Source organism: Pelodiscus sinensis, chromosome 2 (genome assembly GCF_052426305.1).
Source record: "Pelodiscus sinensis isolate ZL-2025 chromosome 2, ASM5242630v1, whole genome shotgun sequence".
NCBI lineage: Eukaryota > Metazoa > Chordata > Testudines > Trionychidae > Pelodiscus > Pelodiscus sinensis.
The window spans coordinates 254639598-254655133 of NC_143053.1; the positions used below are offsets into that span (position 1 = coordinate 254639598).

A 15536-nucleotide genomic window follows, 5' to 3' on the forward strand; every position below is an offset into this window, starting at 1 on the left:
CCTCCCCCCCCCCGGCCAGGCAATTCCTGTCCCCTCGCTCTATCCTCCCCCCCCCCAGGCAATTCCCGTCCCCTCGCTCTATCCTCCCCCCCCCCCCGCCAGGCAATTCCCGCCCCCTCGCTCTATCCTCCCCCCCCCCCCGGCCAGGCAATTCCCGCCCCCTCGCTCTATCCTCCCCCCCCCCCCCGGCCAGGCAATTCCCGCCCCCTCGCTCTATCCTCCCCCCCCCCCCCGGCCAGGCAATTCCCGTCCCCTCGCTCTATCCTCCCCCCCCCCCGCCAGGCAATTCCCGTCCCCTCGCTCTATCCTCCCCCCCCCCCCCGGCCAGGCAATTCCCACCCCCTCGCTCTATCCTCCCCCCCCCCCCCCCGGCCAGGCAATTCCCGCCCCCTCGCTCTATCCTCCCCCCCCCCCCAGGCAATTCCCGTCCCCTCGCTCTATCCTCCCCCCCCCCGGCCAGGCAATTCCCGCCCCCTCGCTCTATCCTCCCCCCCCCCAGGCAATTCCCGCCCCCTCCCCGGTGGAGGGCGGCGCATGCGCGGTGCGCCGAGCGGGCGGTGTGCGGGGCCATGGCCGAGCGGGGCGCCGCCCAGGTAGGGCCCCGAGCGGGGAGGGGCGCGGAGCTGCGGGGGCTGAGCCCGGCCCGCGGGCCGCGTTCCCTGCAGCCGGGTCCGATCGGCGGTCGGACCCAGCCCGGCTCCGTGCAGCGCCGAGCACGGGGCGCTCCCAGCAACCCCCCCCCCCAGCGCGGGTCCTGGGGGCCCAAAGGGGGGGCACGTCCCAGGGCCACCCACACCCGCCGGGGGGGGGCGGTCCCGGTGCATTCGCTCTGCAGCCGGGTGCCCCCCCCATGGCCCATCCAGCCCGAGTCCCCCCGGACGCCCTGAGTGCGGAGAGGAGACATCCGGCAGGGGCACCCGCCCGCACTAGCGGCACCCGGGCTCGCCCGGCTTCTTCGCTTCATCTCAACGTGTCGGGCCCCCTGCTTGGTGGTGGTCGTGCAGGTGACCCCAGCCCTCCCCTGCTTCTGCCAGTGTCGCCTCAAAAGTACCAAAGTGCTTTTAAGGACATCCCTCCAGCGCTGATCTGCCCACCCTGAGACCTCGCCCGGTCCTCAGCTGCGTGTAGAATATCTGTCCAGGCAAGTGTGTGGCAGGCGTCCTGACCACTTGACCAGCCTGTTGTAGCTACCTGTGCTCGATTATTGCCGATGCAAGTGTGGCCGAGTAGCCACACTCAACCGGCCAAACAGCCATACTGTTCAAGCCAACTAGCCACGCTTAACTGGCCAAACAGCCATACTGTTCAAGCCAACTAGCCACGCTTAACTGGCCAAACAGCCATACTGTTCAAGCCAACTAGCCACGCTTAACTGGCCAAACAGCCATACTGTTCAAGCCAACTAGCCACACTCAACCAGCCAAACAGCCATACTGTTCAAGCCAACTAGCCACACTCAACAGGCCAAACAGCCATACTGTTCAAGCCAACTAGCCACACTCAACAGGCCAAACAGCCATACTGTTCAAGCCAACTAGCCACACTCAACAGGCCAAACAGCCATACTGTTCAAGCCAACTAGCCACACTCAACAGGCCAAACAGCCACACGGTCAAACCAACTAGCCACACTCAACCGGCCAAACAGCCATACTGTTCAAGCCAACTAGCCACACTTAACCGGCCAAACAGCCACACGGTCAAACCAACTAGCCACACTCAACAGGCCAAACAGCCGCTAGTCTGTTGGACACCATGGCTTTATAGCCTTAGCTGAGAGCCAGCTGGCTTTTAGCTCAAGTGTTAGATGCTCATGCACTGAGCTCCAGAAGTCCCAGGTTCGGTTTTGCCTGTTCCGTGTTACACTAGCACTTCCTGTAGGGCAGCCTTGTGTGTCCCCATCCTGTTTATCTATGTCCCTGAGTACCAGTGGAGGTGGCGGTTAAGGGCTCCCTCCAGTGCAGAGGGAGAGGAATGTGTTGTGCGTTTCCATGAGGCAGTCCTCTTTGCTGAGACAAAGTTGGGTGGTTAGCGGAAATACGCTGTGGCTGTGTCTAGACTGGCCAGTTTTTCCGGAAAATCAGCTGCTTTTCCGGAAAAACTTGCCAGCTGTCTCCACTGGCCGCTTGAATTTCTGCAAAAGCACTGACTTCCTACTGTAAGAAATCAGTGCTTCTTGCGGAAATACTATGCTGCTCCCGTTCGGGCAAAAGTCCCTTTTGCGCAAAACTTTTGCACAAAAGGGCCAGTGTAGACAGCTCAGATTTGCTTTCCGCAATAAAGCCCCGATCGTGAAAATGGCGATCGGGGCTTTTTTGCGGAAAAGCGCATCTAGATTGGCCACGGACGCTTTTCTGCAAAAAGTGCTTTTCCGGAAAATCATGCCAGCCTAGACGTAGCCTGTGTGCATGGCAGATTCAGAGGAGTCAGATCTCTTGACCTTTCCTTGCTTTTCGGGGCTTGCTCTCTGGGGCAGCTTACACTTGCTCAGCCTCAGTCCCTTTTGAGGGGCATTTTGTGTGTGGAATTGTTAACAAATCCCCCAGCTCCACTTCTGTTTCTGTCCTTGCAAAACAGACTCCAGAATGGGACCTGGAGCCAATGCACCCGCTGCCTTTGCAATCCCGCTCTGACCCCAGACAGACTTGTGAGAGAGAAATCCAGCTACAAATGAGAGAGATTTCAACATGGCCTGGAATAGCCACAATTCCAGCTATGGACAGGACGATGGATTCTCATCCCATGCGGTGGCTGACTCTGGAGAGGAGAGTGGGAACAGTGGAGAAGAAATTAGTGGATTGTGAGAAAACAGTGGTGCAATTTGAAAGCCAGCTGGAGAGCAAGTGGGCCATGCTGGAGACGCTGATCCAGGAACATGAGCTGCTGCAGCGACGGCTGGAGAACATGGAGAACCTGCTGAAGAACAGGAACTTCTGGATCCTGAGGCTTCCGCCAGGCACTAAGGGGGAAATCCCGAAGGTACTAATATCCCAGCTGGTGCCAGGGGCAGAACTAAATCATGTGCAGAGATTTGCAAGAGTTAGGTTCCTACCTTCCTATTTGGGCAATGAATAAGTAGCCTGATTTTCCAAAGTGGTGTGCACCCAGCTGCTCCCATTGGGCATAGCAGTCTGTGCTCAAAACTCTGGAAAATCAGGGTGTTTATTCATTGGCCTTTTTGACCTGAGCAGGTAGTCAAAGCCCAGGCCCTGCAGCAGTTCCCCTTGAAAGGTGGGGATTGTTGATGGTGTCTGTCAGTCTGGGCTTTTTTTTTTTTGTTTGCAGCCTTGTTTATTTTCAAGGAAGGTCTGTGAAGGCAGGAGGCAGAAGGGCAGTTTCTTAGCTAACAGCCTCCAACCAGCACCAGACCCAAAAATACTGTCTAGCTTTTCCCGGGGTCTGACACCAAAATGCCCCAGGCTGCTGCTTAGCTTTGTCTTCCTCAGTCCTCTCCATCCAAGGTGAATTGATTTAAATCAAGGCCATTTAAATTATTGATTTAAATTACCAAAAAAAACCAAACATTGATTTAAATCAAGTTACCAAGAAAACTATGGCTGACTGTGCTCCGAGCGCACTTAATTGTAGAGTAAACCCCACTGAACTCACTGATACTTCTGATTTTTAAGAAAACAGCATAGAATGGGGTTCCTTTGGAAAAGCTGAGTTCTGCTGAAGTAAAACAAGGAAATGGACTTATGGCATCGCCATTATGGTCTGTGGTCATGGTGTGCCAAAAAAAGAGGTATGAATTATGTCATATAAAATAAGAAAATGACACTTGGTGGCAACTGGCAGGTGTAGCTTTCTCTTACTGCAGCTTTGGGTGATCAATTCTAAACCTAGTTAACTAACTAAACAAGGCTAAGGATTAGCTAAGCTAAACCTTTTCTGCTAGCAGCATCCCACACAGCAAACAACTTGGGGATTTACTTGTCAAATGACACTAAAAGACAGGGAGTCTTGAAGAGTGATGCACTGCAAAATGAATTATTTAAGCTATTAACCAGGTGATTCACTCTGCCATGTCCACATCTTCATCCACATCATTTTCTCCCTTTATCCCTTTCATTCTTGCAACTAGTCCCTGCTTCCACTTGATGTGTTTTCCTTTTTTTAAACCCGGGGGAATGAATTTCTTCAAAATATTCCTAGATAAGGTCTGTCTTACTGGTAGAAGCCAGAACAGTTTTTCTGTGACAAAAGTGTGGGGCAGTATAGGAAGTTGTGTGTGCGCCATATCAGAGCACGGTGTTCAGATGTCTGTGGAGTCACAAGGACGGCCTAAGGGGCAGAGCACTGAGCTGGGACTCCAGAGACCTGGGCTCAGTCCCTGGCTGCTTCTGTGTCCTGGGGCAAGTCACTTAGCCTGCGTGTCTCAGTTCCCCATCTGTACAATGGGTATAACAGCACTGCTTTTCCTCTCTGGGCTATTGTGAGGATACATGCATCAAATTGGGGGGCATACAGGTGGTAGTAGGCACAATAGATGTACTTTCGTTAAGTCTGAGAGTTGGTCAGTATTTGCACCTTCTGAGAACAAATTCTGTAGGGAAAATCTGAATAGAGCTGCTCCATAGGGACTTCCTGGCTCAGTGAATCACTGAGTACAGCATTGGAAGCTGACTGCATTATTTATGCAATTCCGCTAGATAGTAACTTAACCATAAATTCCCTTATTAAACCCAAAGGCTGAGTGGTATCTATGCAGTTGCTCCACACATGCCTAAAATGCTAAGCAATGAATAGTTCCTATGTGGATACAGTAATGTGTACTCGGCGGCATTTGACCACAGTGGTCACAACCTAGCCTAAGGGTGCTCAAACCCATGCTGGCTGGTTCCATCTGGGCCGGCACTGTTGAGCTCAGCTCACCCTTTATACTCTAACAAACAGGCAATGTCTTAACCAGTTACTAACTTTAGCTAAGAACCAGTTTGGGGCATCTTTCTGGACATGGGCTAGAACAAGATTTGGCAGCGGGTCGTCTGTCTTTCTCATTGTCTTCAATTTATGAATCTTAACGCTCCCCCCTGCACTGGCCCTTTCTCTGCTTCCGCATGCCCCTGTTGTGAGAGATACAGGTGTGTTGAAGGTTAGTGTACATTTATGACTGGACAAAACAACTTCTCTGTCTGTGTGAGAACACACGTAACCATTGCTCATCATCCTCTTTTCTAAAAATCTCTTCTTCATCTTATTAGCTGCCTTCCACAGTCAGCATCCTCCCCAAAATCAGTCTTGCCTACATACCATCCTCCCTCTCACTTTTGGATAACCGTAGTCAGAGAGTTGTTGTTAACGGTTCTAAATCCTGCTGGAAAGGGATAACAAGTGGAGTTCCTCAAGGGTCTGTTTTGGGACCCGTACTGTTCAATATCTTCATCAATGATGTAGATATTGGGATAGAGAGTACGCTTATTAAGTTTGCAGATGATACCAAACTGGGTGGGGTTGCGACTTCTTTGGAGGATAGGGACATAATTCAAAATGACCTTAGCAAGTTAGAGAAATGGTCAGAGGTAAACAGGATGAGGTTTAATAAAGAGAAATGCAAAGTGCTCCACTTAGGAAGGAACAATCAGTTCCATACATACAAGATGGGAAGCGACTGTCTAGGAAGGAGCATGGCAGAAAGGGATCTAGGGGTCATAGTGGACCACAAGTTGAATATGAGTCAACAGTGTGATGCTGTTGCAAAAAAAGCAAATATGATTCTAGGTTGTATCAACAGGTGTGTTGTAAGCAAAACTCGTGAAGTCATTCTGCCGCTCTACTCTGCACTAGTTAGGCCTCAGCTGGAGTACTGTGTCCGGTTCTGGGCGCCACATTTCAAGAAAGATGTGGAGAAATTGGAAAGGGTACAGAGAAGAGTGACAAGAATGATTAAAGGTCTAGAGAACATGACCTATGAAGCCAGGCTTCATGAACTGGGCTTGTTTAGTTTGGAAAAAAGAAGATTAAGGGGGGACATGATAGCGGTTTTCAAATATCTAAAAGGGTGTCACAAGGAGGAAGGAGAAAATTTGTTCCTCTTGGTTTCTGAGGACAGGCCAAGGAGTAATGGGCTTAAAGTGCAGCAGGGGAGGTTTAGATTGGACATTAGGAAAAAATTCCTAACTGTCAGGGTGGTCAAATATTGGACTAAATTGCCAAGGGAGGTGGTGGAATCTCCCTCTCTGGAGATATTTAAGAACAGGTTAGATAGACATCTGTCAGGGATGGTGTAGATGGAGCTTGGTCCTGCCTTGAGGGCGGGGGGCTGGACTCGATGACCTCTCGAGGTCCCTTCCAGTCCTATTATTCTATGATTCTATGATTCTGACCCTGTTATTTCCAAAGCCTGTTCATAGCCACTAAAACCCCTTTCTTTGCTTAAATTACAAAGCACATTTTCTGTGGCCAGGCTAATCTAACCCTTTCCAGATCTACCTCATCCTGCAACCAGATTGTTCCTGCCCACTGCCACACGCACAACAGCCTCCGCAAGACCATATTCCCAGTCCCTGAAACCTGCCAAGAGCCTTACATGGCTCGGGTGTGAAAGCTGCAGACATGGGGACCCCCTTAACAGCGTGGCTCCATTTGAGCTCTGGGTCATTGGAGGGCAGAAGCTGCATGAATGAGAAGAGAAAACAGTCCCTGTCTTACTCCTACACCTGACCAAATTCATATTTTCCTTTCCTTCTCTGCCAGGGCGGGAGTGGGGGCAGCACAGCCTAGCGCAGCTCTCTGTCCTGTTCTGTGCCAGCCATTTCTAGTAATGTGCCCGGTAATAGCCAGGCACTGCTGATCCTCCCCATCTCTCCCAATTCATGTGATAGGGGGGATTGGCTCAGGAGGCTCTGAGTGTGCAACGCTTGTGATTCCAGGTGCCAGTGACGTTCGATGATGTCTCCGTCTACTTCAACGAGCAGGAGTGGGGGTGCTTGGAGGAGTGGCAGAAGGAGCTGTACAAGAACGTGATGAAGGGGAACTATGAGGCCCTGATCTCCCTGGGTAATACTTTTTTCTTCGCTCCCCTCTCAGAAGTTGCCAGGCCTCTGAAGACAGAGTTGGCTCTGGCTCATGTTTATTCCCCAGTCTCTTTGTGTGTGGCGGCTCAGTAGGGTAAACCCTTGCAGGATGGGTTTTTGCTCGATGGTGTGTCTTAAAAAGCAATTGAAATGTGTTGTTCCGAATTCCACCTCCGGAGCTTTCGACGTGTGGGTGTATTGAGCTGTGCTGCTCCTGCACATGCACAGAGACTCTGGCTCTGTTGCGATAATGGATGATCTCTTGGCTGGAGACTGAAGCTGTCTCTGAGCTATTGGAAACTCCCGGTCCCAAGTGAACATAGGGACATGGTGTAGCTGGCAGCTCTGTACATCTCGCTGGTTGAGCTGTGTGCTTGGCCCCGACTCACTCCTCAGCCCTAGGGACTCTTCTAACTGAGGAGGTGGTTTCTGTGGTGGGGAGACGCTGAGTTGCACTGCACAGGTACTTCCAGCCAGCCGCCACAGGGGAATTGTGTTCCCCACTGTCCGAGCTGGATTCAAATCAGGCGCTTGGGAGAGAGATTCCATGGCCTGTCACTGATTGTATGGGCCGTCCAGTGCCACCTCTTAGATACTGGACTGGATTCACCACTGGTGTGTGGGTACCTGTGACAGAGTGGATTAGGTCCAGAGGCCCCATACAGGAAGCTTTGCAGCTGTGCCTCAGCCCGCCCCAGAAAAGAGAAGAGGGGATATTCCCCAGGTGGCCTAGAGTGGGTACTAGGGAAGCAGCCAATCAGAAGGGCTGCGGGAGTGGCCAATCAGGAGCCAGAAGGCCATATAAAAGGGAGCAGCAGAGGAAGAGCAGTGAGTGCTGTCTGGAGCTGGAAGAGGAAGTGCTGGGTGCCTGGCTGGCTGGAAGAGTAACAGGACCATGGACAGCTCAGGGACAGACGTCTGTTTGCAGTGGCTGGGGACCAGAGGTGCTTCTGGCTGGCTGCAGGGGCTGGAATGGCTAAGGCAGGTAGGTGCTGGCGGGGGTGGGGAAAGCCAGGGAATAGCCACTAGTGGCCCAGAGAAATGCCCGTATTAGAGGAATGTGGCACGTGGCTGAAGGTCCCTAGGCAGCCCTTGGTCTCCCTCCCTGCGACCACCCAACATCCACTGGAGAACTGGCTGTGCCCTGAGAGAAGGGAGTGTAGAGGTCCGGGGGGGGTTGCAAGACAAGGGTGCCCCCAGTACAGTGCCCCTCCCCTTTGCCTCACTGGGTTTGGAGTTGCCAGCTGCATCGAGACCAATGCACAGAGTCACAGATCCACGGGATCTGGGCCATGCCCCAGCCTTTAATTGGCCCCTTGGAAGGACCCCAGCCGTTCGCCAGGCCCTTCCCCAGTGGTGGAGTCACACGGCATCAGACTGAGTCTCCAGCTCTCCTGTGCCTCCCTGGCAGCCCTGCCCAGCAGATCCAGCTGAGAGAGACCCCTGCTCAGAGTCCGTTAACCCCCCAGGAGCAGGTCACAGGCAAGTGCCAGCAGGGCCCCAGGTGCCACAGTTGGGTTTGTTAGGCCGCAGGATCCAGCCTGGGCTAGCACAGAGACACGGGTTACGAGAGTTCAGATCGGCCAGCGCTGGCTGCTGGACCAAGGCCCCTCGCTGCTCTTGCCCAGGTGAGAGCCCGGTCCGAGAGCCCATGGCTCTTCCATCTGCTCCGCGACGCCGGGCGGAGTTCCCATGCTGAGCTGCTGGAGCGTCCCGCTGGTCCGTGCTTTGCTTCCCACGATCGTTCGGGGTCCTACAGCGACATGATGGGTTCCATGCAGTTCTGCAGCCTCTGCAGTCAGCTCCGGCAGCGGAGAGTGGCCAGGCTTGAATTCCCTGGTGCGGTTCTGCAGGGCAGACAGCACCCAAAGGGACACTTCCACCCCTCTGGGGGTGGCTCCATGCTCAGCTTTTCGGGGCCGAACAAGTAGGCAAGTGGATTGATACTCTCTGTGCCTGGGGCAGCCACTTCCCCCTGCGTCAGCCTTGGATCAGGCCTGCGCCGGTGCAAGTTGTCCCTGTAACAGTGCGGCCACTCTTCCCCTTGCCGTTGGGGGCTGGGTGTGTAAAACCATTGCTCGGGAATCTCCTGTTGGAATGAGACACCGGGGCGTCTCTCTCCATCCACAGACTACGCCCTTGCCAAACCCGACTTGCTGTCCCGGATGGAGCGAGGGGAGGAGCCGTGTGTCGGGGATCGGGGGCGGTCAGAGGCGAGCGAGAGCCCTGCAGTCCCTGGCCCAGGTACGTAGAAATGAGTCCGAAATGAGCCCCGAGGCCCTGGCTGCAGCTGCAGTTCCAGTTCCCTGCAGATGGGACCTGGAGAATGTGGCACAAGGGAGAAATGAAATGGATCTGTCCCATGAAACCCTCCCCAGCTCTGTCCCAGTGAGCGGGGCAGACACCCGTGAATGCGCGGGCTCGGGAAGAGTTACTGTCCAGTCTCATCTAAGCCAGCCCCTCCCACCCTCACAGTCGCCATGGCTGCATGTCCAGCTCGAAAGGCCACGTCCCCTTAATCCCCTTGGCTGGGATTTGCAAAGCAGGCTAGTGACTTTGGGCCCCAGCTCCCCCACGGTCCATGGGAACTGGGAGCCCAACTCCCCTAGGCCCCTCTGAAATCGGAGCCCTTCTCCTTCCTGTGAACAGAACCCCCCGTTTCTGCACCGGGCCTTGCATCGTGGATTAACCAGGAGGAGGCGGATCCGGGCTGCGGGGGCCCGGGGAAGAGTGAAATCCGCACACGCCCCTGCTCCGGTGAGTAATGAATTTTGCAGACAGTCGCTCTCGTTTGCATTGCTGCACCTGCCTTCCAGTGGTGACCCCCCTGGCTCCTCTGTGCCCACGTGGGGCTGGCCAGGGGCGTGGGTGAGGAGCAGCCCTGTGCTCTGGAGCTGGGCTCGGGGCCTGCCCTGTTACCTCGCTCCCTTGGCTCCGGCGTGGGAGCCTGGCGATTAGCGCTCACTCTGTTCATTTAGCCCAGCAGGGCGGGCCGTCCCTTCGTGTTCTAGCTGCTCGGCAAATCCCCTCCCTTGGGGCCTCGGGAACTGCTCTGTGGGTGAGGAGGGGTCCCATAGGCGACTAGCAGGGAGGGACACAAAGGGCGCATCAGCCAAAGGGGGTCATGTGAGCTCCCCATCTCCATAGGACTCCACTCCGTGCATCCTAGCCCTGGTGTGGCCGGAAGCAGGGTGAGCGCGGCAGCTGGGCAGCGTGGCCAGAAGAGAGACTGGCCCTGCCGGCTGCTGGTCCCTTGCCCCGCCATCCCATTGTGCTTGGGGGGGCACATGACTTCCTGTCCCCAGCCACCCCCACGTGTCGCCCCTGAGGGGTCCTGTGTGCAGGGGGTCGGGGCGGAGATGGGTTTCCGGCTCATTACAGGGTCTGGCTGAGAGCGGGGATACCCCGGGGTAACCCTCTTTGCCCTGAACAGAGTTTCAGACGGTCCCGCCCGATCCCGTATCCTGGAGCAGACGAGAGGGAGAGCCCTGTGGGCGGGATCGGCCCGTCTCTGGGGGAAGCAGAACCCCGGCAGGCCCCAGCCCTGGTGAGTTGCAGCCAAGACCACAGGGTGAGGGGGCGAACGGGGAATCCAACTTCTGTTCATCTGCTCTTGTGTATCTCAGGCTGCAAGCCAGCTGGTCCCGCCCCCTGCCCCTGCCCCCCAGTCCCATCCTGGGGCCTCGCCTCACTCTCTTCGGATAGTCTCACCGCTGCCCTTAGCCCCTCGTTTGCTGCCTCCCCCATCCCTGCGGACACCGTTGTGTCCATTCCAAAGCCAGGGCTGCCTGTAGCCCCTACCCCGGGGGCTCAGCGGGAGTAGAAGCCGAACGGGCGCGGGACCCCCCCCCCCCCGGGGTGGCAGGGACCCCTGGGGCCCGGCGTGCAGTCCCTGCTCTCGGCGGCAACCCCGGCACAGAGCCGTTCACAAACTTCTCCCGCTCCCGTTTGAAACCGGTCCGGCTTCTTGCCTCCACTTCTGAGGGGTGGAAACCTCCTGCTAATTCTCAGCCTCTCTCCTGTGACCAGAGACTCCTGCGCCTGACGTCTCCCCCTGGATTACACCGGAGCAGCAGCCGTGTGCGGGGCCTTGGCCGGCTTTGCAGGACAGGGAGCTCCCTAGAGAGCCCAGCCCAGGTGCGTATTGGAGACAACCAGGGAGGGAGCTGCTCAGACGCAGCTTCCAGCACCTGGCTCCTGCCAAAAGGCCTTCCCTTCCCCCCTCCCCCCCCCCCGGCACAGCCCCTCTGCTGCAGGGACCCAGGGGTGGCCCAGGCCCGTCCACTGCAGCACTACCCCCCGGGGAATTCCCAGCAGGCTCCACAAGGCTGCTGCGCGCACCCAGCGTAGCTCAGCGCCACCGAACCACTGGAGATACCCAGCCCCTTGGACAGTGCGCGGGGAAACTCCCCACCTGCCTCCCGTGGGATTTGCCGAAGCGAGGCTGAGCCCACTCAGGCAAACCTGCCCCGGGGTGAGTCCTGGCTCGCTCCCATGGCCAGCGTCCTGGGCCTTGGCTCCCGCGCAGGAGCCCGCATGGCGGATGTTCCCCTCCCCGCAGGGGCGTGAGCAACGGCGGCTTTGCCCTGCCCCGGCAGGGGACGAGATCACTCTGCACCTTGTGGGGAGCCGTGTGCTGAGGGGAGTGAGCGCCCTGGGTGATGTCCAGGTGTGTTTGGAAGGTGCCAGGTCGCGCCAGCTGGCCTGGGGCAGCGCTCAGCTTGGTCATCTGGCTCCCGTGCCCCTTGGCCCAGACAGCCTTGTGCAGGGGGCTCAGCCAAGGTGCCCAGCGCTCCAGCTGTCCCCACTCGGCCCTGAGAGCAGCGAGCAGCTGCCCCCCAGCAGGGTGTCTGCGGCAGGGAGATGCCTGGACAGTGCCCATCTCCGTCCCCAGAGCAGGCCCCACATGTAGTGACAATGCCAGCGTCCCCCCAAGCCCCTGTTCTGGGGTGGATGGGCCGCTCCTAACCACAGAGACTCCAGTGGGGTCTGGCCGCTGGCTCCTGCCTGCAGGGAACCAAGCAGCCTGACCGGGCTCCAGCAGCGGCTGCTGGGAATGACGCTTGGCCGGTACTGACCTGGGGCCAGGTCACGGGTGTGAAGCTCCATCCTTGGGACCAGGCCTCCCCGCCCCCGGCCACCTGGCTGCTCCGCTGTCATTGGGGCACAAGGTCACACCCAGTGCGGAGCATCGGCACGCACCCATGGTGCTGCGAGACCTGAGGGCGAAGTTCTCCATTGCCCTGCACAGTCCCTTGCCCCGTGCAAGGTGGGGCAGCTCCCTCCCGGCTCAGCCGGCGCCCTCGGGGCCAGGAGCCGTGCCTGCAGAGCAAGCAAGGCAGCGGGGACGCAGAGCTGAGCTGCCCTCCTGAGGGCAGGCTGTGTGTTCTGCAGTGGCGGGAGAGTGGCACATGTGGGCGCAGCAGCTGGGCTGGGTGGGAGAGAAGGGGAAGGACCTGGACCTGGGTTGGGTGGTTGAGGAGTTTGCTGGCCTGGCCCCGCCTGGGGACAGGTTCCAGCAGGCAGCACCCAGAGCTGATGACGAGCGGCCTACTCAGTTGTGATCCGCGTGCTGCTATCCCTGTCAGTGCCCTGTGGGCCCTTGGTCCAACAGGCATCACCGGCGAGCCGGGTTTGCAGCCTCAGGCCGCGTGCCCTGCCAATGTTCAGCCTACGCTTTGCACCGAGGCGAGCGCTGCTGGGGCCAGCAGGAACACACATGCAGACAGGGCCCTGGGTGTTAATTTGCTAGCGGGACAAGCCCTGCTGTGCGCGTTTGAGCCCGGCATTGTTCAGGGCAGCCTGCAACTTCGGACTCATGCCCGGGGGCTGTCCCAGAGGGGGGCTGCCCTGCCCCAGGGTTGGGGGAGTGCAGGCCCCCAGGGACTGAGGTACTAGTTGCTGCCCTGCGGGGGGGGGGGGGTGCAGCTTTCACTTAAGCTCCCTGGCCAGATGCCCAAAACAGGGTGCCTCAGGCACTCCCCTTGCCTGTCGCAGGAGCAGTGGGGTACTGTACGTGGGGCAGTTCCCCCTAGAGCCTCTGTGTGTGAGCAGCTGTCACCTGTCACCTCCAGTAACCAACAGGTGGGTATAAAACCATGTCATTTGCTCGGTAGCAGCTACTCGGTTAACAGGGCCTCCTGTCCCCACCCTCCTTGGCCCAGGCAGGGCCGTTTCCAGTCCTGCTCTGCTGGCCCGGATGGAGCAAGGGGGGGCCAGATGTGATGCACGTGCAGGCAGAGGTGAGCTGGGGTGGGGGGTTGCAGCCGGTGTCATGAAGGACTTCGCACAGGGCCTGGACCACACAAGTTAGGGAGCTGGAGAGCTGGCTAGAAGAATTCTGACAGTGTAGCCTCTCGGAGAGATGACAGCTACAGCGGTGGGGAGCTAGCTGGGCCATGGGATAGCAGTGATGGCTTTTCAGGGAAGTTTGTACAAAACAAACTAGAAACCCCGGAGCTTGAGTTAGTTACCCCTCCCCTCCACTCCCCAGGGCTTGGCTTTCCTCTATGGAAACTCACAGTTAAGGTGGGCAAACAACCTTAACTGTGCCCCTCAGCAGCACCCGAAAAGAACCTCAGGAAGGTGGTGTGCCGGATCCATCCTGAACATGCGTTTGCATCTGTGCCGAGACGAGGCTCCATGACTCTTCATCGTCTCTGCATTGCAGCCTGTCTTGCTCGGTGCCCCATGACACCTGGATGCCTGGCTGGAGTGGGGCAGCATGAAGGGGTCTGTTCAGGGTGGGGATGACAGGCTGCCTTCACCATGTTTGATGCCCCTGGATTTCTAGGCTTCAACAAGAATCAGACACTGCAAACGGCCCTGCCTTTGTCTGGCAGGCTTGGCTCCTCCTCCACCTCCAGCCTTGCCAAACCGAGCTAGGTCGCATCTCATGAACCCTACCCAGGAGCGTCCCAGCAGATTTGCTCTTGGGGAAGCCATTTCCGTTCCTGACCCAAGGAACCGTGTGTGAGCTGAACGTCTGGATTCCCTTTCAGCACCCGGCAGGGCTGTGGTCAAAGCCGAGGGGGGGCAGGATGAGGAGAAGCCTGAAGGCCTGGTGCTGATGAGGCGGTTCCTGGGAAGAGCAGAGGAAGAGGCTTTCCTGAGGCCAAACCAGCTCGTGAGGCGGGAGAGGCCAGGCGTCTCTGAGGGGCTGGGAGCGCTGACCGAATGTGGGAGCAGTTTCTGTGATTCCCAGGCAGCGGCTGTACAGGGGGAAGCCCCTACCGAGCAGGGCTGGTGGCTACCTACGGAACATGGGGCAGGCTTGAAAACTGAGCAGCAACTTCTGCCCCAGAGAATCCCGACGGGAGACCCCTCCGGCCTCGCTGAACACGGGGGAAGTGCCTGCCTGCAGTCCCGCCTCCAGAAGCACCAGCTGTCCTGTGCGGGCCAGGGGGCGTATGCCTGCGCCCAGTGCCAGAGCAGCTTTCGGCAGCCGAGGAACCTCAGACACCAGCGAACCCACGTGGGGGAGAGCGCCGGGTCGTTCCCTTGTCTTGCCTGCGGGCAGAGCGTGGGCAGCCACCCGGAGCTCACGCGGCACCAGCGGCTGCACGGCAGAGAGCGCCGGTACAAGTGCCCCGAGTGCCCCAAGCGCTTCCTGCAGAAGCGGCACCTGGTGGCGCACGCGCGGCTGCACACGGGCGAGCGGCCCTTCCAGTGCCCGGCCTGCGCGAAGACCTTCAGCGAGAAGTCCAACCTCAACAAGCACTACCGCATCCACACGGGCGAGCGGCCCTACCACTGCGCCCAGTGCGGCAAGCGCTTCATCCAGAAACCCCATCTCCAGAAGCACCAGCGCGTCCACGGGGGGCCTGGCAGGGCTGCCTGCCCGGCCACCGCTGCCCAGACCCCCCCTGCGGGGGAGGGACTCTATCCCTCCCTCCAGTGCCTGGCAAGCTTCTCTTGGAAGGCGGCCCTGGAGCAGCACCAGTGAACGCACACCCAGGAGAGGCCCTTCCAGTGCTCCAGGTGCCACGACGCTTTCAGGCACCGGCAGTGGCTGAACCACCATCAGAAGGGCCACTGTCCCGCCATGGGTTCACCCCCCGCAGGCCGGGGACCGAGACCAGCCCCCTTGGGGTAAAGACTCACAATGGGCAGTAGTTCAGGATTCTGGGCATGGGCAGGGAGCAATTTACAGGCTGTGTCCTCCAGCAATACCTTCCATGATGGGCCCACACACTACATACTAGCGTGCCAGATGGGTCCAAAGCGCTGCCCGGTCCGTAAAGAATCCTCGCAGCACATCTGCAATACGGGCCAGGCTGACCTACCTACCTCAGCGGCGGAGAAAGTGACTTGGCAAAGACCACACCGTGAGTCAGTGGCAGAGCCATGATGGGCAGCCAGTCATGAGCTGCTTTTTGTAATGTGGATTCATCCGAGGTGCGCCTTGAGCCTGGTAACTAACGTGTAATCATTGTAAATAGCATTATATTAAAAATCTTTACCCAGCGGCTGCTGCCTTTGGAGAGCAGTTGTTTTTGTAACGGTGGGTGAGAGGCTGGGT

General features: G+C 57.7%; 1 protein-coding gene across 1 annotated transcript; it reads left to right on the forward strand.

The window, feature by feature from the left end:
- Positions 1–465: 465 nt before the first annotated feature.
- On the forward strand, positions 466–15485 carry LOC102460142 (uncharacterized). The gene is made up of 8 exons (XM_075919768.2): positions 466–593; positions 2577–2978; positions 6872–6998; positions 9146–9259; positions 9665–9772; positions 10449–10562; positions 11045–11152; positions 14017–15485. Exons 1-8 carry the CDS (start codon positions 570–572, stop codon positions 14958–14960), a joined length of 1941 nt encoding a protein of 646 aa, XP_075775883.2. The 5' UTR covers positions 466–569; the 3' UTR covers positions 14961–15485.
- Positions 15486–15536: the final 51 nt, after the last annotated feature.

Excerpts from the sequence above, each read along its gene's own strand:
- LOC102460142 (XM_075919768.2), top strand. The coding sequence starts at position 570 with ATGGCCGAGCGGGGCGCCGCCCAG. Across the intron at positions 594-2,576 it reads CCGAGCGGGGCGCCGCCCAG|ACTCCAGAATGGGACCTGGA; the intron begins GTAGGGCCCCGA and ends CTTGCAAAACAG. Across the intron at positions 10,563-11,044 it reads CCCGGCAGGCCCCAGCCCTG|AGACTCCTGCGCCTGACGTC; the intron begins GTGAGTTGCAGC and ends TCCTGTGACCAG.